Source organism: Galeopterus variegatus, unplaced genomic scaffold (genome assembly GCF_000696425.1).
Source record: "Galeopterus variegatus unplaced genomic scaffold, G_variegatus-3.0.2 Scaffold1951, whole genome shotgun sequence".
In the NCBI taxonomy this organism is placed as follows: domain Eukaryota; kingdom Metazoa; phylum Chordata; class Mammalia; order Dermoptera; family Cynocephalidae; genus Galeopterus; species Galeopterus variegatus.
Genome location: NW_007728062.1, coordinates 206,949 through 230,959, shown reverse-complemented (window position 1 = coordinate 230,959; position 24,011 = coordinate 206,949). Strand labels below are relative to the sequence as shown.

General features: G+C 41.1%; 1 protein-coding gene across 1 annotated transcript in view; it reads right to left on the bottom strand.

Annotated features, from left to right (window-relative positions):
* The window catches only part of CCNY (cyclin Y), a 225,974-nt gene that overhangs the window by 47,149 nt on the left and 154,814 nt on the right, over nt 1–24,011 (bottom strand). Inside the window, exons 3-4 of the mRNA XM_008579737.1 lie at nt 19,988–20,022; nt 4,677–4,777 (exon numbers count right to left, since the gene is read on the bottom strand). Coding sequence (XP_008577959.1) covers nt 4,677–4,777; nt 19,988–20,022 — 136 coding nt within the window. The remainder of the gene's footprint in view (nt 1–4,676; nt 4,778–19,987; nt 20,023–24,011) is intronic.

The window sequence follows — 24,011 nt, the reverse complement described above, 5'->3', positions numbered from 1 at the left end:
AAAAAAAAAAAAAAAAAAAAAAAAAAAAAAACCTGGCTGCTTCATTTATTAGAGTTAACCCACCTCTCACAGCCTTCACTTCCTTAACTACAAAATCAGGACAATACAACCCACATCACAGAGTTGTTACTATGACCAAATGAAATAAAATATATAGAAGCATTATACCAAATATAAATTTCTAAAGCAAAAGTTACTTTTATCATTGTTATTCCTCTATCAAGAGGTCTTTTGGCTTCTGCAGAGTGGGCGACAATCTTCAGGGCCCCGAGGTCACTATCTCTTCTCAAGCCAAAGGCAAGACTGGACATTATCATGGCCTAAGACCTCAGGGAAAAATAGAGCCACTCTGTAGGCCAATTTCCACTCAAGGTTATAACCTGGAAAGTGAGAACACTAAGCGGGGATTCATGTGTCACAGAGCTCCACAGGCCAGTTGAGCTGGTCATCTAGACAGAAGTGATTGCTGGGGAAAAAGGCAGTCAGTTGACAACTGAATCAGTCCCGGACTTGAGGCTTCACTCCAAGTGCCCAGCTTAAGAGGCCTGGTCAGTTCTGCCACGTCCTCAGAAAACGGTGAGGTTTCCCCAAGGAGAGGCCGGAGCCAAACCAGAGCACAGAAGTACACTTGGACTAAAGGGTTTGCTCAGCTGCTTTTGCCACATAGCTAGGAAGGAAGAATATGCTATTTTCCTGCCCAAGAAAACAGAACAGATGGGTATTTACAGGGAAGGAGTCTGATAGCACTACTTCAGTTAGGGCCTCCCCTGCCCAGATCTCAAATGGACATTTTAAAAAGAAAATATTTTTTAAAGCAACTGAACTACTGACTGAAGGAATTTCAAATTTGGGCAGTGCAGAGTAAACGTCTTTTGGGCCTGGACATTATCATGGCCTAAGACCTCAGGGAAAAATAGAGCCACTCTGTAGGCCAATTTCCACTCAAGGTTATAACCTGGAAAGTGAGAACACTAAGCGGGGATTCATGTGTCACAGAGCTCCACAGGCCAGTTGAGCTGGTCATCTAGACAGAAGTGATTGCTGGGGAAAAAGGCAGTCAGTTGACAACTGAATCAGTCCCGGACTTGAGGCTTCACTCCAAGTGCCCAGCTTAAGAGGCCTGGTCAGTTCTGCCACGTCCTCAGAAAACGGTGAGGTTTCCCCAAGGAGAGGCCAGAGCCAAACCAGAGCACAGAAGTACACTTGGATTAAAGGGTTTGCTCAGCTGCTTTTGCCACATAGCTAGGAAGGAAGAATATGCTATTTTCCTGCCCAAGAAAACAGAACAGATGTGTGATTATTGGCACTGCAGTTGTCTTACTTCTTACCTAGAGCTAAAATCAGCAAAGCACATGACTGTCCTAAAACCTCTGAAGATCAAGAGGTGGAAAGTTCTGGTGCTGCAGAGGAGCTAAAGCACGGAGTTAGAGGCCAGTGGGCAATTAGCTGCTCTCTGACCTTCGTGGCCAAGGGCCACGGATAACCTGGCCCACTGTGTGAATGGGGCTCCCCTCTACCCCCCACCCTTTTCTCTGATCATCCTTCCTATGCTTGTTACAGTATTTGGTGGGCTGGGGATGGTTCCAGAGGCATGGTGAGTGGTTGGCACACTCTGAATTCACACCACGGCTGTTGGCATTGAGGGGAAAGATGGGAAAATCAAGTTCTTAAAATAAGAAATTATGCTGACAGACAAAATGAGCGTAGAATGACTGCCTCAACTTTTGATACTTTTTCTTTCACCGCTAGACTAGCATTCAACCCTCCATCCCACCCCCAACTAGAATCTGTAAATATGTTCATTAACTCTGGCAATCACCAATATACACGTGGGCTGTCTGTCAAAAATTAGCTTACGAGTCAGTTGTTTAGAACTCCAGAGAGTTCTCTCACAGAAACGAGATTATAACTGGTTTTCAGGAAGCAAGTTTGGCCCACAAATGCTCACTTATGCCTACAATGGAAATAAACTACAGTATTAATGATTCTGTGATCAATTTTAATGTCAGGGGTAGGGGGCAAGAGGGCCTTAGATTTAGCGGAGGCGGAAAAAGCAAAAATGAAAGTAGGAATTTCCTTTTGACAGGCATAGGGTAAGGTTTAGGCAAAATTTTAGAATGAAATAGCATTTGGATTTAGTGTCTTCCTACCCACTTTTTGACTTTACCTCTGAGTACCCCTCTCCCCTTATACTGTCAAACCCCAGACTGAAGAACTCACCCAGGTCTGTTAACACCTCAAAATGTCTTTTATCCTTCTGCTCCTTGCTCATAACCAAGCCAAGTGTGAGATGCTGGTATTTACAGGGAAGGAGTCTGATAGCACTACTTCAGTTAGGGCCTCCCCTGCCCAGATCTCAAATGGACATTTTAAAAAGAAAATATTTTTTAAAGCAACTGAACTACTGACTGAAGGAATTTCAAATTTGGGCAGTGCAGAGTAAACGTCTTTTGGGCCAGGAAAGCCACAGTATCTGCATTGAATATTTTGTCTCCACAGTCAGCTATTTTAGTTGTTCCTGCTTTTCAGTTCCTTTATCCTTTACATATGAACTCATAGTTTTTTTCAAAGTTTCAAGGGGACATTGGTGGGGGAAGAGAGGGCATCTATCCTTTTACATCAGGGGTCTTTAACCCTGGCTGCCCTTAGAATGTCTTGGGGAGAATTAAAAATCCAGATACCAAGACTATACCTCAGACAAATTCAATCAGGATCTATAGGGAAGACATCAAACTCAGGGTGGGTTTTTTTGTTTGTTTTTGTTTTTTTCCTTTTTGTCTTTTTTCGTGACCGGTAACGGGATCTCAACCCTCGGTGTCGCGCCTGTACCGCGACCGGCAACAGGATCGCAACCCTCGGTGTCGCGCCCGCACCGCGCTCAACCAGTGAGCAGACCGGTCTCTATATGGGATCCGAACCCTCGGCGGGAGCACCGCCAAGCTCCCAAGAGCCGCACTCTACCGAGTGCGCCACCGGGCCGGCCCAAACTCAGGGTGTTTTTAAGCTCCCAGGTGACTCCTAGGTGCAGCCAGGGCTGGAACCAGTGATTTACATGGACACACATTTGTAACTTAGGTGCTTGCACTTCCTCGACTTGACCAATGCACTACCAAATTGTCAGTCAGTTTTCCCACCAGGCTCCTAAGTGTCTATATCACAACCAGTGACAATCTTACATCATCTAAGGGTAAAAGCATTGAGCAACTGAGTCAGATCCACTTGTGAATCCCAAGAGCTCCTGCTGCCCCTGGAAGTGAAACTCTCCTACTTTATTCTGCCTCGCTTCCTATGAAGTGGATCCCAGGATTCAAGTTAGTAGCTTTCGTTGTAGGCTCTTCAGAGCTTGAGCAGATGCCAACAGCCGCATGGTGCACAGATCTTCAGGGCCTTCCACTTCTCTCCACAAGTACTAATGACTAATCTAGAAAGTACTTCCAAGAGGTGCTACCCCTCGCATTTCTAAGCAGTAATGTACGGTAAGGTCACACAGGTAACTGCACCGTGGAGCTAAGGATCCAACCCTCCCAGCTGCGACTGCTGACTTTCGGGCTTATGCTCACTAGCCATTTACCATGCCCTTAAATGCCGGGCTAATGAGGGAAGAGGGTACATTTCCAGTAGGACCTGGGAAGCACACAAGCTTACGGGGGGAGAAAGGAATTGTATATAAACAGGTAGCCTCTATCCATTGGTCTCGTCTTTCGTCTTCCACCTGGAGTGGACACTGTCCATAGAAGATGGTCACAGTCCTTACAGCCTGACTGAGGCCATGACTGTCTCATATGGTCATGTTCAGAACAGGGCTTTTAAGCCTGAAAACCTGGCCCATTGACAGAGAATAATACTTCTTATTTACACATTTAAACACCTATTTCATATGCTAACTTGTATTGTTGTTAAATATAGACTTTCTTCAACAAGTGTAGAGATAAAATGTCCCAGGTTTTTCACAGGTTAGCTGCTGGCCATAGACTCCAGCACATCAAATTCTCTGTGATCCCTACCAAGGGTTGTTATTACCACAATGCTAGCAGGAACATTACAGGAAAAAAAGTGCTCCCTCCCTTTTAAAATAAGGAAACGGAAGCCCCAAAAGGGAATGAATTTCATCCAAAGAGTCCCCTTCCTCCCTCTAAAACTCCATTTTAAAATAAGGAACTAAAGGTCTCATAGAAAAGGGCCCTACCCAAACCCTCCCTGTTGGTGAGAGAGCCAAGATTAGAACTCAGATCTCCAGACCCCAGGCAAGTACACTTTCACTATGCCAGGCAGGCTTTCTACTGTAGTCCTGAGTCTTAAACTGGGACCAGCACTGTTTTATTCAGGAGGTAAAATACTAGCAGAGTTATGCCAGGACGGTGTCAACAAAAAGTGAAAAGGTAGAAAGTATGCACAAAAAGCAAAAATACATTTCAAATAATCTACATTTAAAGTAATTTGAAATTTTGGTCTTTTTAGGTAAGTAGCAATATGCACAAATATTTTGAACACTTCACATTTTAATTACCAAAATCACTTTTAAAAAATATTTCCTGAACTGTTAGTGCTCTCCCCATGCCCGCCCACCCAATCTTGTCACTGCCTGACCCCACATCCAACCAGCTTAGCCAATCAGGAACGGAAATATTTTCAGGAATAGAAAATGCACTCAGTTAAGCAAAAATCTGTATACCCACCATTTAATTGTATACTTGAGGTTTGGTTGACTGACTGTGCTATCATCTAGGAAAATAGTGGAGCAGGAGCTGTATTTCCTTGCTATTTGTCCTGGAGGATGCTAGAAAACAATGGCAACAAGACAAAGACAATTATACAGTGCTCAGAATTCCTCCAAGAACATCACTCCATTAGCCTGAGATCAGACCACAGAAGAAAAATATCTTGGCAAGAAATGTTAACATCACCACTGCGAACGATTCAAAAACATTTTAATCATAAAATGAACTTCCTTGCTATTCCACATATAAAGGTCACCACCCACTCTTTGTCCCAAACCTCCTTCATCAGGAGAACAGTAACCTCTCTCAATATAGCAGCAAAGAATATGCTTCGGGATACATAAAAATCACCTGCCCCAGGGCCCATGTGCTAATGAAAGCCATGACTGAGGTGGCATCCTGGTTTTATGCACTGAGATCAAAACAAAGTCCATTGTAAGCATTTTCTGTACTCTGCGGGTACAGATGACTTGGGAGCCATCAAAAATACAGCCAATGTTAATTTCGAATCTCCTGGTTAATCTGCTTGAATTTCAAAGTATTCCTTTGTTAGGGACAAAATATGTTTTAAAGGGGAAGATTATCTGATACTTTTGAAAATACACCAATGGATGACCTTTTGGTAGCATGCTTGTGCAGTCTTACGCCTGGTGCTTTCGCAAGTGTGCAAGTCTTGAGCTCTTTGGAGGACTTTAGAATGAAGAACTACTTCTGAGAGGTAATGGTAGAGAAAACAGAATTTAAATTATACACTGATGACAACTAGTTAAATCCTAAATAGATATTTGGCAACTACTTGGACAATATGATCAATACACATCCATCTGGATAATTCTTGATCAAAAGCAAGATACAAAAAAACTCAAATCACGTGAACACTTTTCCACCTGCCTGATCCTATGTTGACTGTCTAGTTGTCATCACTGATGACAACTAGTTAAATCCTAAATAGATATTTGGCAACTACTTGGACAATATGATCAGTACACATCCATCTGGATAATTCTTGATCAAAAGCAAGATACAAAAAACTCAAATCACGTGAACACTTTTCCACCTGCCTGATCCTATGTTGACTGTCTAGTTGTCATTTTCAGCAACCAAAAAACTAATTCCTTAGGGATCGTAAAATTAACTGCCTGACCTGCCCTCCTCCAACAAAACCCTTGGTGTACACAGTTCATAATTTAGTAAAGGAAGCTATAGGGCTAATTAGAGACCAAATGTTCAATACCTTAAAATTTACTTCCCATATAATAAGGTTTCCTCTGTAATAAAATTATTAAAATCTTCAGCAGCCCAAGAAATACATAAATGATGTATAAACAGAATCTCCTCTGAGAACTAAATAATAAATGATACTAGTTACTACTCTGGGTATCCAATTCCTTAAATCATAGCTAGAGGGCACTGCACTACTGAAACATTGTGACCCTCACGCGCTTTGGTTTTACATAAATAGCTTATAGGTCACAGGAAATTACCAAAGTCAGGAAACGCAAAAGATAAGATTTGTTCTCGAACTTTCCTTTTTAAGCTCACACTGTTATGTGCCTGTGTAAAGAAAGGGCAAAAGAAAGCTTGTAACGTTGAAGCTACAACTTGGGTGTTAATTTTAACATGGCATTTTCATATCAAATTAATCACTGTTTCATTAAGACAATCCAAAGGCATTAAAAACAATCCTCTTTTTCTTTTTAAGCTCTTGTAGCAATCACATTTAAGTCACAGAAGACATACTTAAAACTCATACTCTAATAATAACTACCAAGAATGGGTAGCAAGCTTTAAAAATTCCCGTGAAATTTTCCACACAGGTGTAAAACTACTAAATAAAAATCTCAACAGATACTGTATTTAACACAAAAATCAAGAAATTAATTGAACTTTTTCCAGTTAGTGAATTTTCAGAAATATGAAGTAACTTAATAATCCCAACAATGAAGCAAAAGGACAATAGTATTTCACGTCTATTTCTTGTGGGGTTTCAACTATTTCCTCTGATGCAAATTCCTTCCAGATTAAAATACAATGGGAACTGCACAGAATAAATGGTTTCCCTAAGAAAAATAAGCCATGAAGTCAGGGAGAGATGAGTGATGTACTTGGGTGAGTACAGTCTACAGCCCCTCGTAATCTAAGAAATCACCTTTATGAGCTAATGAGCACGAACACCCCTCTGTTGGCCCAGTCCCTAAGGATCAGGGGGGTTAACTCAAAACCAGCCACACTGAACCCTGTCCTGGCCTTGAGATCAGACAGCTGTTAGTCTGAGTATCCCAGAACTAAGGGCTGATGATGTATCAAAGCCTTTAATTTTCCAACTCAGCTTTCAAACTATTTAACAATTTCTAAATTGAATAAAAATCCTAAGTAATAATAAAAATAATAAAAATCTAAGTTATAAAGTTATTGGTTTTAAGGGTGTCGCACCCCTCTAAATATCATCTGGGCATTAAGTCATTTGTTGGAATGCCAGTACTATAAGATTCATAGAATATAAATTTCTCTTAATCTGAAACCTCGCGTTATTAAAAAGGTGAAATAACTAGAAATTTCTACCAGAAACGCTCTTGATCTTTTTTTTTGAAATAATGCATATTTTACAAATTAAGTTATGAATATGAAGAGTAGTAGAATTTTAGAGCTAGACTGAAACAAGATCATCTCATCTACCTATTCACGTAATGGTTATAGTATAAAATCTATTATTTACATCAAGGTAATACACAAAAATTGTTAAACTATATATTTAAGAAGATTTTATTAAAGAGTTATCATGTGTCCCAAATAATGAGCTTATCCCCCTAGGTAATTACAATGCTGATGTCTGTCAGATACAAAGATACCCAGATACACACATGTGCACACACATATACAATCAATGTGAAGGGTAAAGAGAAGGGAGGAGCAGGGATAAGACCCCCACTGGCCTATCCACAATGACCTGAAATCTTTCCCTTGAATATTTCAACACCCACACCCACCTCTTCAATCCTCTGCCCACAGCCTGGCCCTGAGCTCCCGTGGGGTGTGCAGGGCACAGAGAACCGAGAGGCCAGTAGGCAATGTCCACACACCTTCTTCCTTCTTCCTCCCTAGCAAATGAACCTGTCATACCCACCTCCTTGCCTCGAGTGGAAGACATGACCTTCCCCAGGCCAGGGCTAACTAGTCACTCCACTTCAAACTTTACTTCCAAATTGGCTCACACTCCACGCTCCCTTCCTTCACAAGGAACTCCGGTCTGCTATACCAGTGAGTACTTTTCACTCATATTTGACTTGAGACTCTTCTCTCTTGGGTTCTCTCCTGGCTTTCCCCTTGCTTTCTGGCTACTCAGTCTCAGTCCCTTTTGTGGACTCCACTTCTCTGTATTTCCTTACACGCGATCGTCTTTTCTTTTCCCCCCACACTCTTTCCCAGGGCATTCTCACCCACTCCCATTAATTCACCTTCCTTCTGCTCTCTGATGAGTTCCCAAATCTCTCCTCTCTGGATCCAACTGCTCTTCTGAGCTCACCACTGCCTAGTGGACCTCTCTACCTCAGTGTTCCTCATGGGCACCTCAAATATCAAACTAATTGGCTCCTACAATCAACTGTAATGGCTTAAAACCAGAAATCCACAAAATATTCATGCATCTGTCTTCCTCTCCCTTGGGCTCCTTGCATCAAGTGCTATTGACTCCACCTTCTAAGTATGTTTCTAAACCATCCTTTCCTCTACATCCCTCCAGTCGCTAAGGCTGCATGAATGGCCACCATGGATTCCCACCTGCATCACTGCAATAATCACTCTGCCTCTAGGCTCATTCCTCTCCAAATGCTACTTCCTCTGATGCTACTGTCATCTTTCTACAGAGCAGATCAGATGGCGTGGCCTCTATGCTTAAATGTCTCAGAGCTTCTATACTGGGGAGAGGGACATTTACCAGCTTTTCACCTCCCCTGCTTCACCACTCACTCTCTCCTTCCGTGTACACTACAGTTAGACATAATTAAGTGAAGACAGTAACAACAATCACTTTTATTTAATGGCCATCAAACATGAGCCAACCATGTTCTGGGTTGCTTCAAACATACCCTGCAAAGCAGGTAGAATTCCCATTTTACAGATAAGTCAAAGGAGGCCAGAGAAATAAAGTAACATTTCCAACATCGAATCTAAGACACCAGGGCTCAAAGCGACACTTGTCTGACTCCAATGTCTGTGCCTTCCCACCTTGTGCCATGCTCTCTCAAACCTTCTCCTCCGATAATCCACTGGCCTTTTTCCTTCCTGGACCCTACTCAGCTTTCAGCACCTGCTGACAACCCTTCCTTGGGAGGCCTCCCCGCTCCAGACCCACCGGGCTGAGTGCCCCTCTTGTGCGTTCTACACACCCTGTGCTTGCCCTTCACCGCACTGATCACTCTCCGTTATCATTTCCAGCTCACCTGTCTGTGTTCTCTCTACGGCCTAGAGTGCAAATGTCTTGGACGTACACACTGGGTAATTTTCTTGAATCAGCAAACAAAGAACAGTCCCATTTCTGAGACTAAAGTGCTCATACCACTGCCACCAACCACATGGAAGTGTGCCTTCAGGATGTCAGCAGGAGCCTCAGTGAGCTACTGGTGACAGTGCAGCCGCGGCACGGCAGAACCGAGTGTACCAAGTGGCAACGAGCTGGCTAAGAGGCCCTGAAATGCTGACAGGCTCAGGACACAGTGTAGTGGGGCAGTGGCTGGCAGAACAAAAGAGTCAAGGCTAATGTGGATGAGATGTTCCAGGACAGGGTAGGCAAGAGCCTGGTTGGAATCAGAAAGCCTAGCACTCAGAATGTACCTCTGCCACTGATTAGCTGTTAGCTTGGGTGAGTTACTTAAGTAGGACAAGCACACATCCTGGCTTGCTGGGGACAGTCCTAGTTGCCCCTGTTATCCTGGAGTAACAAATAATAGCAGCCCCTTTCACACTCTAAAATGTCCCAGTTTGGGCAATAACTGATCATTTATAAGCCTATCATCTTAGGCTTAACCTCCCAAAGCAATGTCTTCGCCTGTACAATACAGACAGCAGAACCTTCCCTCCACTGTGGTGCTGTGAGGACTACATGGGAAATACCTGTAAAGTGCTTAGCACATAGATGTGCTCAGTAAATGTTAAGTATCTCAGTAACACTTAAGAGTCTCTGTGCTATTACTTCCCATTGGTACTATTTCTTCTTAGGGTATGTTAGGATCAAATAAAAAAGCATTTAAAAATATGACATATTATTATTACAGGAAAAGAAGTGATAAAGTTTTTCTTAAGAAAGTGATATAAATAGAATCTTTAAAATGAAATCTCCATAATTAAAAAAACCAAAAAACCCTAATTCTAAGGAGGGCAAACTATGACCTTGATAGAGAAGGCAGGATTCTGTCTGCAGCCTCCTGGGGCACAGAGAAATGAACTTTGCACTAGCAATCCTTTATTAAGAATTAGCTGAAGGCCTGATGTGTGCAGAACATGTGTGGGACAGAGCACAGACGTGGAGAAAGAGGCTGGGTTGTCCCACTTGCCACCTGCTACCTCCTGAACACTCATGGAATACACAACAGTCTCCACAAAAGCATGAAGGAGGAAGGAGCATTCCCCTCATTTTACAAAACTATCTTTTCCCGATTCACACAGCTAATATGGGGTACAGCTGGAGTCAAGGACATTCCATGGAATTCCAAAAGCAGTGCAAACCTGGAGCCCTTATCCAACAGGGCACAAGTGCTCCCAGCTGGGATAATGTACACACATGCAGAAGTCTCTGGGGCTTGGAGAGAGGAAAGCACCATACTTGTCTTTCCAATACCATGGGCCACAGAGACACAAGATGAAAAAACAAAACAAAGGAAAAACCCTCATTTTTGACCTCAAGATGCCTACAAACTATTATTCCATGGAAAGAAAAAGGATGCACAGCTTTTAGCAGGATCAATTTTTTACAGCAAGGAAAGACTATAAGGTAGAAAAGCAAAAGGCTGTGGAATTAAGAACAGAAGTAAACAAAATCATTCTCTGTGAAAGCAGAGAAATAAATCAACTTTGGACCTCAAGAACAAAAACTGGGAAAACGCCAATTTTGAGGCAGAATGCTGCGCTATTGTGAGTCATGCATGCTGTCACTGCAAAATAATTAAATTACATTCATAATTTACTTCAATCCCAGGTCAAATCTTGGCTTCATCATGGCTCCGTGCATTGACTCTATAATGAGAAGTACTTTTTCTCATTATAATTCTGACTGTGAATCAAAAATCCAGAAATACAGCCATTTAGGACTGGCATCATATGAGGGAAGGAAGTGTTCTTGATTGACTACACACTCCTTGCTGTGGTCTGAATGTCTGTCCCCTCCAAAGCTCATGCTGAAGCTTAATCCCCAATATGGTACCTGAACAGTGGGGCCTCTAAGAGATGACTGGATCACGAGGGCTCTCCTCTCATGAATGGATCAATCCACTTGTGGATGAATGGGTTAATGGATTATCAGAGGAGTAGATTGGGGGCTTTATAAGGACAGGAAGAACGCATATGAACATGCTCTTGTCCCCTTTCCAGGTGACGCTCTGTGCCACGTCAGGACTCTGCACAGAGTCCCAATCAGGAAGAAGGTTCTCACCACATGCGCTCCCTCGACCCTAGACTTCCCAGCCTCCAGAACTGTAACAAATAAATTTCTTTTCTTTACAAATTACCCAGTTTTAAGTATTCTGTTATAAAGGACAGAAAACTAACTAAGGCACACCTCAGGAGGCTTCTGCTCAGCAACTAGCATGAGGTTTATTGTTGCCTGATTCTTTCTGCAGCTATAAAATAACATTTTCCTACTATTAATTCAGTTTTTGAGTTTAATGGTCATATATATATTCCAGGCTGTGACTTTCAAGGGTATGTTGGGATAAGTAATGAGCTCATCCAGAATACCGAGGACAAGGTAGGACAGATGTTTATTCAAGTGCAGGTCTTAAAATTTTTAATTTACTCTACAGAGAAAGACTCAAAAATGGGTTGGACTTGCCCTGGAATGCAAGAAACTCAAGTTTCTTTCCTGCTTTGTTAGAGCTCTCTCTTCCACATAATTAGTAACCTGTCACAGAAATTCAAATATGCCAAGTATATTTGTACAATGCAAAGGTTTAAGGACCTTCACATTATCCCATTTCCACTGCCTTTTGTAACTATCCTGGGAGACAGGGGAGGTAAGTGGTACTGCTTCTCTTTATAGGTGACATAATTAAAGCACTTTGCCAAGTGACACAGTAACTTGTTATCACAAAGCGGAGAAGTATCCAAAGAATCAGAATTCAGACACCTGACTCCTGACAGTGCTTTTCTTGCTACAGGTATGCTGTTCTTACCTTCACATTTCTCTATGTGAAAATATGTTACTCGAAACAGTTACATTAGTCAAAACCTTAAGGATTCCAAAGAGTCATTTCTTCTCTTGGGAAAAGTTTTTAAAAATTTAAAAAACAAAGGAAGTAAAAAACAAAACAAAAAAAAAGAGTTGTGCTTTGAAGAAACAAGTATATTATTGCTGATCAGAGTTAAAAATCCAATTAATAAGACTACAATCTAATAAAATATTAAAAGCCGAACACCAGCTACTTTGGAAAAGTTTGGCAATTCCTCAAAATGGTAAATATAGAGTTACCATATAACCCAGTAATTCTACTCCTAGGTATATGAACAAGAAAAATGAAAACACGTCCACACAAACACTTGTACAAGAATGCTCACAGCAGCATTATTCATAAAAGCCAACAGGTGGAAACAACCCAAATGTCCATCAGCTGATGAGTAGATAAGCAAAATATTGTATACCCATAAATGAAATTATTTGACCATAAAAAGCAATGAAGTTCTGAAACATGGACGAACCTTGAAAAAAATACAAGTGAAAGAAGCCAGTCACAAAAGATCACATATGATTACACTTATATAAAGTGTCCAGAATAGACAAATCCATAGAGACAGAAAGTAGATAGTGGTTGCCAGGGGCTAGAGGAGATTGAGGAATGGGGAATGACTGCTAATGGGTATGGGCTTTCTTTTTGGGCTGATAAATATGTTCAAAAATCGGCTATGGTGATGGTTGTACAACTCTGTGAATATACGACAAAGCAATGAATTGTATATTTTATTGTGGTAAATTTTATAACATGTAAGTTATATATCAATAAAGCTCCTTTTTAGAAAGTTTAAGTTTTTCATAAGGAAAAAAAAATAGTCAAAGACCAAAGTCAAGAAAAATTCTAATGTGATGGAGTGGCATTGGAAATTTAAGGTATCAACATGAATTCATGCTCTTTGAAACATCTGTTTCCTAGCTGAGTCTGATTGCAGGGCTGAGGCAGAGGAGGCACAAGATGAGCCCGGAATATCTTACTGTGCCAAAAAGGAAAGGAGTGCTCAGGAAAAAGGATGGGGGCATGTCACAAGAACACAGAACCAGTGTGAAGAGACTGCCACCAGCCAAATCTAGGACCATGTAAGCACCAAAATCATTAAGGACAGGAATGACCTGTATTTTTATCATTGAAAAAACAGAAATCCAAGAGTCCATTCTGAAGATGGGTGGGTGGATGGATGGACAGGACGAGAAGGCTCTCCCTTACAGCAAAATGCAGACTGACAAACATGAAAGAACTAGTGGGGCTCAAAAATAACCATTTTGTAACCAAAATCATAAAGATTGGTTCCAGCAAGAATGATCAATAGTTGCTAAATCTGGGGGTGGGGATAAAGAGCAGGTATGTGCATGGTCTTAAAGTGTCTGCCCGTAAACTGCTTATTAGTTGCAAAAGGGAAACTAGTAAATAAACAGTGGAGAATCCAGACAGCACCTTGCCTGGTGATCAAAACCAACATCCCCAATGAGGGCCAGATGGATACTGTGTGCTTCCAAATTTGATGCCCTGAAAAGGGCAAGGGAACATTCCCTGTAGTACTCTGGCTGTAAATGCTCACCTGAATCCTTTGGACAAATCCCAAATGAGAATCATTCTGTTAAAAAAAAAAACAACTGGCCCTGTATTCTCCAACAATATCAATGTCAGGAAAGAGAGAAAGGCTGAAGATTTGCTCCAGATTAAAGGACACTGAAGGGCATGCCAACTAAATGCCATGTGTTATTCTGGACTGAAACTGGTACCAGAAAAAGATAGACTATAGAGGACATTAGGGGCCACTTAATCCAATGGAATGTGGACAGTTAAATTAAAAAGAACTGTATCAATGTTGAATCCTTGATTTTGCTAACAATACTTTGGTTACACAGAGAATAGAATTGGTTTTAGGAAGTACACAGTAGAGTATTAGGGGCAAAGGGTATGATGTGGACAAGCTACTCCCAAACAATTCAGAAAAAATATTACATGATAACGATCAGGGGACATGTAGAAAATGATAAAACACTAGTTTGAAATTGGTCAATCTGGGTAAACGGTATACGAGAGTTTTCTATATTATAATCACAACTGTCCTGTAAGTTTGACATTTTTCAAACTAAAAGTTAAAAACATATATATGAAAAGTCAAAGAACAGACTGTAACACACAGATGCTGGGGGTAGGAGCCTCTGCTTCGAGGCTAAGGGAAAGAGAGTCTGCCTCTTAAAGGGCTTTCCTGACCAAGTCCCTGCTTCAAGCAGAAAGTTTGCTCCTCAGACTATTTCTTTTTCTTTCCTCTCTCTACTCCAGAAATCCCTAAGCAGGTGATGAAGTTGAAAGCTGAGACGGTGAAGAGAACATGAAGTGAAAATAAAACAGCAGAGTGAAGAGGGAGAAGCATCATACAGGGCCCTGGCCTGCACGGCTGGTGCAGGGACAGCTGTGCCTCCCTCTAACCCCCCGGCGGCCAGCACCAATGGAATCGGGAAGTGACAGACGGAGGTAAAGTAGAACAGCCGCTTCTCCACACACAGCAGTGTCTGAGCGACGTGAAGACCAGGCAGCCGTGGTCGAGAATCTGTGCCTGCTCATTCAGGGACGAGATCCTAATGCCATATACAAAAGACTGGGGCTTCAAACACAGCAGCTCCCACTGAGAACACAACGTGAGCTGTCTAGGATAAATCACTTCAGTTCAGTGACCCCTTCACTTGTGTGTCTTAACAAGGACAATGTAGTTTTCCAAATGACCTTCTGCAAAGGCACTGGGAAAGCGATTCCACCCGTTACCGATCCTATATTTGTACAGCTGATCACACTTTACATGTGCTGCTTCTCCTGCGCCTCATAATAAGAGTGATGGAGTAAGGGAAGGGTAGGTGAAGGAGGAAACAGGAAAGGGCAAGAAGAGAGTCTTTCACAGACACAAGCAATACACTCAAGGAACTGACATCCTATTTACATGTGCTGCTTCTCCTGCGCCTCATAATAAGAGTGATGGAGTAAGGGAAGGGTAGGTAAGGAGGAAACAGGAAAGGGCAAGAAAAGAGTCTTTCACAGACACAAGCAATACACTCAAGGAACTGACATCCTACAGAAGCTTTTCTTCTGTACCAGCAGTTTTGTGTATATAGCATTACCATGTCTAGACATTCTACAAAAAAATGAAAAAGAAGAAAGAAGAAGAGAGAAAGTAAAGCATCTAGCCCATTTCAACATCCTCGAGTCAAGTACAACGAGTGGTCTGAGAACGTTAAGTATCTCAAGGCTCCTTCAGTGATGGGAAAATCCCATACTCTGTATAATTGTTGCAATTTTTCTATAAGTTCGAATTTTTTTCCAAATAAAAGTTGGAGTTTCTTAATCTTATTGAATTTTAAAAATTTTACTGAGATTAAAATCTTACTGAGTCTTCTTTCACACACTCCAAATATATTGTATTGATGTTAACGTACTCAGCTGCTAAATACATTTTTGTTCTCTTTAAAAGCAAATTTTCCAGAGGCAAAAGCAAGGTTTAAAATTTTTAAAATTTCAGTCCTGGATCTAGCTCACTTCATTCCTTGACTTTTATGGCTTACAGATGGAGTACAACAAGAAGAGACACTATTTTATAAAGAATCCTATTCTTATCGCATTAAAAGCTAAAAGGTAGAAAAAGTCAATTTTGAATTGAACTACTTAAGAGAAGCAAAAACTATTTAAGTCAGTATTCCCAAAAGTAGTTAAACAGAATATACTCTTCCCAGGGAATCCTGGTCTTAATAATTATGAAAAAACTATATCCTTACTCAAAACACCAAAAAGACTTTTATCAGTTTTGATATTGAACTTGGAAGATTAAATCAAATATATCTAAAACTCCAATGGGCAATAATAATAATACCAACATATTTATATGGTGGTATAATTTGTTCACAAATCACCTTCTGCTCATTACCTCATTTGAATCAAAGAGGCCTAGAATTATGACCCATCTTCAGAGATGAGAGAACTGAAACTTCAAGACTTTTTCAAGGTCACCCAATTAGCAGGTAGTAGAACTAGGTCTTGAACAAAATTCTTTTGGCTCCAAGTCCAGCTAACAATGTGACTCTTGCTTAACCGATAAATAATATTCCCTAATTGCATTATTTCCTCACAAAGTTTGTAGAACTATCACCTGTCTCAATGTTGAGACAAATACTTTGATTTTTTTTGCGTGAGGATGACACAACATCCCCAGTTTGGCTTTCTCATTTCAAAGTGCATCTATGGCAAATGAGGCATAAGGGAAGTTGTTGGCCATTCAACTCCTAACTCATTCAGTTTTAATATCTTTTTTTTAAAACTTCTTAGATTAATTCAGTTCAGGTATGCTGTCACCAGGTGGCAGGGAATGTCATATAAGGAAATTAGGCCAAGGTAAAAGGAATGAGTTTTCACGAAGTTTCAGGAGTAATTCTGGACTCCAGACAACTCCAATACCACCCACAATTTATAATCAGATTTTCACAGTCTAATTAAAATATTCATTAAAATAGCTAACCTTTTTTAAAAAACGAAGCCAAAACTTCACCAAATTTTAAATAAAGTACAAACTTTAAACAAAGCCTTTTTCATAAGCCTTTTAAAAATACCTATGTATCTTTCTTTCATAATGTATTAAAGTTTCCTGTAACTGTTAATTACATCTAAAACATAGGTGCTGATTAGAATATTAATCTCGATAATTCACTCTGATTTAACTTGCTGTCAAAACTCCCAGAGTGGTTTATCCTCAAATGGTTTCAAGCTTTAAAACCTATAATAATTCTTTTACAAGCAGCCTCCTTTTACCTAATCCTTTAAGTCTCCTGGCTCTCCTGAGCAGTTAAAGGCTCATCTCTTTTTCCAGCCTGCGGTTCTATTCACTACTGCTCCTTTTCCTGAAGAATGTTCTGGGCCAAAGTCTACTCTTTTTTACTTGCTAATGTGTGTTGTTTGCTGGGAGCCAAAAACACCTCATTTTTCTCCATTTGGAGGACGTTATTTTCCCTGTAGTTACCACCACCACCGTAGGAGGAGAGTTGAACCACCCTCTTTTCTCACTTAAATGGCTTGTCTATATCCACTGCTTTCGTTTTTCTTAAATTAGAGCCTCTTTGTAGATTATCTTAGCAACATGTATGAAGGTTTTTCAGAAACTTGAAGGAGAAATTAAAGAAACAATATCCCTTACAATAAAGCAAATACAAAATGGAATGGTTTTACAAACAAAGGCTAAGAATAATTGTCATTCCAGAGTTCAACAACAAATGAAATTATTAATTTTAGTCGGGATACATATTCAGAAATGAGTCCTACAGACCATCCTATAAAAATTTAATTATAAATGTTAAATTCAGACAAGCAAGCTAAACATCCTCTGTCCCAGTGGGAATTGGTGTTGCAATCTGAGGAGCATATAGGATGCAAGCTAAGGGGGCTGAGGAGTCTGGAGCCAGACCCTCTGGGTCCCAATCCTGGATCCACTGTTTACTTAGCTAGCTTCTTTGTGCCTCGGTTTCCTTGTCTGTAAAATGGGAATGATACATAGTACCTAGCCAGCATGGTTACTGTGCTAACTAAATGAGTAAGTATACTAAACCAATTAGAACAGAGCCTGGCACACACACACAGTACAGCACTCAATAGACGATCCTTGTCTGTAAAATGGGAATGATACATAGTACCTAGCCAGCATGGTTACTGTGCTAACTACATGAGTAAGTATACTAAACCAATTAGAACAGAGCCTGGCACACACACACAGTACAGCACTCAATAGACGATACTGATTATTATTATTCCTTATCCTTTCTCTGCTGTGCTAACTTATTACGCCCAAGTCTCAAAACATGAAAAGCATAGTTGGTTTATTAGACTCATTGAATCTGCAGGTAATTTCACTCAAATTATATTTCAGTGGGTTGGAATGGCACACTCCAATGGCTTTTCCCTACATGGCAGAACTGATATGGTCATTTGCAGTTAGGTCTCTTCACAGATTGGAGGGTCATGCTGTTATGGGGTCAACTGTTACATAAGACACTTAGAACAGAAATTTCTTTTTTAAATAGGAACAAGTGCATTTGAGCAGATCTTAACAACTGTGTGATTTCACTTATTTTGTCAATAGATAAGAGGTTTTACAGAGGTTTGAAGGCTGGGCTAGTTTACAAAGGATACCTTAAGTTACAATGCTCAGCCTACCATCTGAATCCCTATGCTGGGTCCAGCAGATATTTACCTTGTGTGTGGCAGGTGCCAGGACTGTGCAGGACACAAAATGTGAGGGTAAGTGGGAGAGCATATAAAAATAGATGTGCAGGTTAAAACTGTGAGAGCACACCTCTGTCTCATGAGCCAAGATCAGAGTGACATGGACAATCAAACTCTTAGCCTCCTCTTTCTTCAATACATCTTTAAAGAGCTGCAATGAACAGTTTCAGCTGTACTCTTTCCCTTGCAAGCTCCTCGGCAGATGTGATAATGAGTGGGAAAGCATTCAGGTGCAACCAGCAGGACAAAATGCAAACAAGCATTTAGAGAATTAGTTCTAATCACTCAAATTTCTATATCCAGGTATATACTGCTTTCAGAAAAAAGAAAACATGGCAATTTTCATCATATTTTCCCCATGACATATATTGTAATTTCACCGATGCTATATACACTGATGCTTCAAAATTTAAGGGGGCCAGGGAAGAGGTCACAAATTGCTTTAAGAACCTGATAAAAACTTTGACTCCTAGAAACCTGTATATGCACATATATACCAACACTGACTACAAAGCAATAAACAGTCTCCTAAGGGTAGAGCATGCAGCCCCTTAAGTGCATCAGCCCAACTTACAAATTTCTTTTCAATTGCATTTTGTCCAGATTTTCAAAGGGCAGGGAATACAATATTATGGCTTTTCTTTTAAAAACAGCTTTAGTGCCAAGTACTTCAAGATCTGCAAATACTTAAATGCAGACAGTCTAAAAATCCTGAGAAAGACCTTTGTAAGGTCAAATACATCATTCTTGTTTCTAGTACAAGGATTTATATATAGCACACTTATTTTCATAATATACCTACTTCATTATTCCATACCTCTTGGAGATAGTTTTCTCTCCTAAAGAAAGGGGTATATATTTATAAGGAGAAGAAAGGGTGGCTATGACTTGTCTGCAGGCAAGGCTTACCATAGGGTGGGGGTGGGGGGCTGGAGCCAGCCAGCTGCACCTGGCTGCTCAGGAAAAAAGGCTGAAGTAGCTGGATGGACACCTTATACCTGGCCACCAGGGGAGGGACATACTTCTCAGAATGGCCGCAATATTAGGGCTAGATTTTTGAGAATCCTTTAAAAATTAAAGCGTTATCAAGTTTATCCTCTTTCTTTGAGCACCAAAAGAATGTGCAGACTCTACTGGACCTACAAACCACAACTGGGAAGAGGAAAGAGAGTGTGGAGGCAGAAAGCCTCTGGAAAACAATTATGAGTTTATTCAAATGGAACTGAGCTACAAGAAACAAAGGAATTTGGGTGGGGGGGTAAAGGAAGAAAAGAATCAGAAATTAAAAAGTGGCTTTCATTTGGACCTGTGTGGTGTTTGCTAAGGCACTGTTCATGCACGTCTTCCCATGAACAACAGTAGTCTAGGGCTTCTGAAAAAACATTTAGGACAGTGGATAAATACTGAGTGGTGCTTGTCCAATTACAAACCAAACTGAGTTTAAGTACATTGCAACATTCTTCTAAGTATCGATAAAATACATGAACCATTTCCACCCACCACAGACACAGTTATTCCACTCTTTACACTGTACAGTCATTATGAAACACACAGGGAGACAGCTTCACTTACATGGTTAATGAAGAGACTCTTGCGTTTTTCTCTCACTGTGAAAACAAAAGATGCAACAGAAATGTTACACACCTGCATGCCAACACCTCGCAGGTGGCTGAGGACTGGGCCTCTGTGTCGTGGTCCCATCCTTCCACCAACCAAAGCATCCAGTTGCTCAATTACCAGAAATAGGGATATGGGACCTGCACAAATGCAGATCTGAACTTGGCTAACAGAAGGACATATACATCCACTTAAACAACAGCACCCTAACAAAATAACTGCAGCTGAAATCAATTAGGGGGCAATCAATTTCCATTAGCTGAATAAAATATTAATTAGTAAATCTCATAAAACTTGTATGTATCTGTTAGTTTAAGGTGATTAACAAATAAATTCATTTCTAACCCAACTAGACCCATAAAGGTCCATACTATATGGGTGGAATATAAATAACCACCACCATATCCATAACAGCATTAAGACACAGGGCAGATGTGCATCAGAAGTGTTACTCATCTCAGAAACCAATCACTCTCCACACTGGGTGGTGGTGAGGAAGACTAGGCTTTTGTCTGAAGGCCCCCTCGAGCATCTTGCAGCGCCCTCTCTCCCTCTCTCTCAGTGAGGCTGCTACAACTCACAATGATAAATATTGCTGTCTGTCTAAAACCGCTTCTCACACTGCTTCTGCACAGCGTGGCCCGCACTGGCTGCCTCAGCCTCCAGTGCCCCCAGACCTTGGTGTTTCTCAGAGCAGGGGTCCTCAGTCCTGGAGATGTAGATGATGACAGGGAACCCAGAGGAGCTTGCAATAACCTAATACCATTGAATTTTGTATTTTCTTTCCTAAGGACTCGCTTTTGTGGGTGCTTACTAATCTGTCAACATATTTATTCAGTAGTTATGTCGAGGATATAAAGAATAGGTTTCTTCCAAGGAGATGACTTTTTAGGTCCCGGCGAGTCAATAATGCTACCTCAGGTTATCCTAAAACGAGAGTGTGCAAATCCAGCTTACCATCTGATGAGAGTTTCTTCCCTGAAGGCCATGCCCCAAAGCAGACTCACTATAGTTTTCAAAACCCCTCTGGCTGATCTGTTGGAGGAGCTTAGGAATTGTTTCCCTGTCCTTCATATGCCGTTCTTAGATTCACAAGGAAACATTTCTCTTTTCCTTAGAAGTCCTATCCTCTCTGGCATGACTGATGTCCCCCTTAATATCTCAAAGATAATAGAGATACAAAAGCAAAAACTAATCTGAGGACACTGTTGGGAGCGTTAGAGAGAGAGACTGACAGATGGAAGGTGCCTACACCAAGCCAACGGATGGATTCATGTGCAGGCCATTAGCCTGCTCCTGTCACAAGACAAGGAGGTGAGTGCCACACACAGAGTGCTGGGCACCTGGCCATGCCAGAGGCCAGCCCCGCACACAAAGAACGCAAGTGTGCAGACTGCTCTGCACGGTGTGGAGGGAGTGTGGTTACTTCTGGCCTAACTCCAAATTAGCATCTACATATGAACCATAACCAGGAAAAATAGGGGTGTGGCCGGAAGGGATCAGCTGAAGGGATCTGGGAACACTTTCTACATGGGCCATAGACCTGACAGAGTTTCTAGTAAATTCTGTAGGTGGCACTTAGCTCTTCTCAGAGCATCACAGCTATAGGTTTGTGCAAGAGAGACTGTGTGTCTCCCAATTATGAGAACCACCTCCACAGTCACCTCAACACCCTACATCAGGCTGTGTGTCTCCAGTAGATAAAAGATATCCATTCATCAAGAAATATTAGAGCTTCTTATATGGGTACTAATGAGGAGATTAAGAATTATTCAAACATAGGGCTGAAATACAGAACCTTCAAGAGTTTTGACTGAATGTTTTACCAAGAAAGCTTTATAACAAACAAAAACAAAACCACAGTAGACAAATAGGAATATAGTAAAAGTGTATGCTATTCTTGTACATCACCCATAAGGATCAATCCCAGGGACAAATCAAGTAATTTCCATGAGCCTCAACTTGTTCCAATTAGAATGGTAAAAAAAAAAAAGTTCACTAAGACTATTACAAAACACCTAAGGATAAGATATCTGAATCTATTACAGAATCTCTTAGGCGTTCACTGCTCTTATACAATTGAACACCTACACACTACCCTATCTCCTTCAGAGTAACTGGGTCTGCTGAATCTGATCTGAAACCTGAGGCTCAAGCAGCCTGAATCAGGTGTCACTTTCCTATATTATTTTGTAATGCTGTTTCTAAGAGGGCCTTTGCAAAATAAACTCTGCACAGTGCCTGAGTGAATTTTCCACACATCCCTATGACTGACTTCCTTTTGGAGTGTCCTCTGAGCCCGCAAACTAACCACCTGTCCCTACATAGACAGGAAGAATTTAATACCCACGTTTGGACTAGGTGATCCATTTCTCTGACCATACTGCCTGGATCAGGAAGGATACCCAACCCTAGCTGGTCTAATGCTCTCTCCAGGAATGTGGAGTTGCGTGGGACATACTTGAGATGCTAGTTCACCATTGCTAGTGCCTTAATTGAAGGTATATAAACTCAGGCATGGGGTGGGGTAGGGTGGGGCACATCTCCTGCTGTGCAGGAAAGAATTAATGCAGCACATCTGACTGCCACCTCTGAAAAGGCAGGCCCTTGGCTGGCACCTGAGAACTGGGATTTTGGGTTCCCATCACTCCCTAATCGGTAAGAGTGGCTCATTGTGCCTAACTGTCTGTAGAAACTATAGCCTCTGCTGAATACCTGCTTTCCTCCTGGGACTCTTCAATTTTGTTACATACCAGGCAGGGGCTTCCTCCACGAGCAGTCAGTCCTCAAGAAAAACCAGGGCGCTAGGATCGCTACCGACAAGCTTCCTCGGCTGGGAACATTTCACACGTGTTTTCAGTACCCATTCATCACTGAGGGAATGAAGTGCGAACTGTGTGGCTCCACTGGGAGAGGACTCTTAGAGGCTTGCACCTGGTTTCCTGTGGACCTCACTCATGCACCTCTTCCTCACACTGTTTTTACTTCATGCCTTTTCATTGTAATGTCATAGACTTGAGAGTGACTATATTTTGAGTCCTACGATTCCCCCTACTGAATCACCAAACCTGGGGGTGGTCTTGAGGACCCTCAACACAGCCACCATGCAGAGAAACATGGGGGAGGGGGATGATGAGAAGGCAGGTGCTGCCTTTGTTCCTAATGGCTTCTAGCACCTACTTCCAATCACGCATGAGGTTTCTGAGATACCCTGGTGTCCTTAAAATCAATTATTCCTTTTCCCTAAGCTAGTTGGAGCAGGACTAAGACACTAACACAGGGGGGAATAATAAGATAAGTAAAATCTCTCACAGTGGTGTATCACCAAAAAAGACTGACAAAGTTACCCAAATTTAAATGTCATTCAAAATACATTTGAAACCACTGAGGCAATTTATCAGCTCTGAAATTTAAAAATGCTTTAGGTATTTTGTTGTATGCAGTGGTGTAAGCAATATGCCAACTCATTCCTAACAGATTGCTTTAATCATTTGTAAAACTGCAGTATTTTTGGTTACTAATAACAAAATCTCTGGAGTTTTCAGAGTTCCTACATAATTGAGTAAACTAACAGTCATATTTTGCTTTGATAGGGAAAATAGGCAATAAACTGATGTGGATCATAAATCTCATCTTTCCTGGGAGAAGAATAATAGTGATCTCCTTTGATCCAATCTATGATAGTTGAAGAGGATTTTTAATTGGCTACAGGGATAGTGCATAATGACTTAGAAAATGTACAATAATCAGTGTCTTTAAAAAATAAGCCATCTAAATCAGCAAAATCACTACCATTGGCATTAAAAATCTCCAGATAAAATGGGGAATGAGGAGTAAATGATAGTGTTTGCGATGTGAGGGACAAACAAAATTTCACTTAAGTTGCTATGGGACATTTCCTTGCCACACATCACAGAAGTAAAATTTCTTTACTCTTACAAATACACTTCCTGGAAAAATCTAATGCCTAATCATTAAT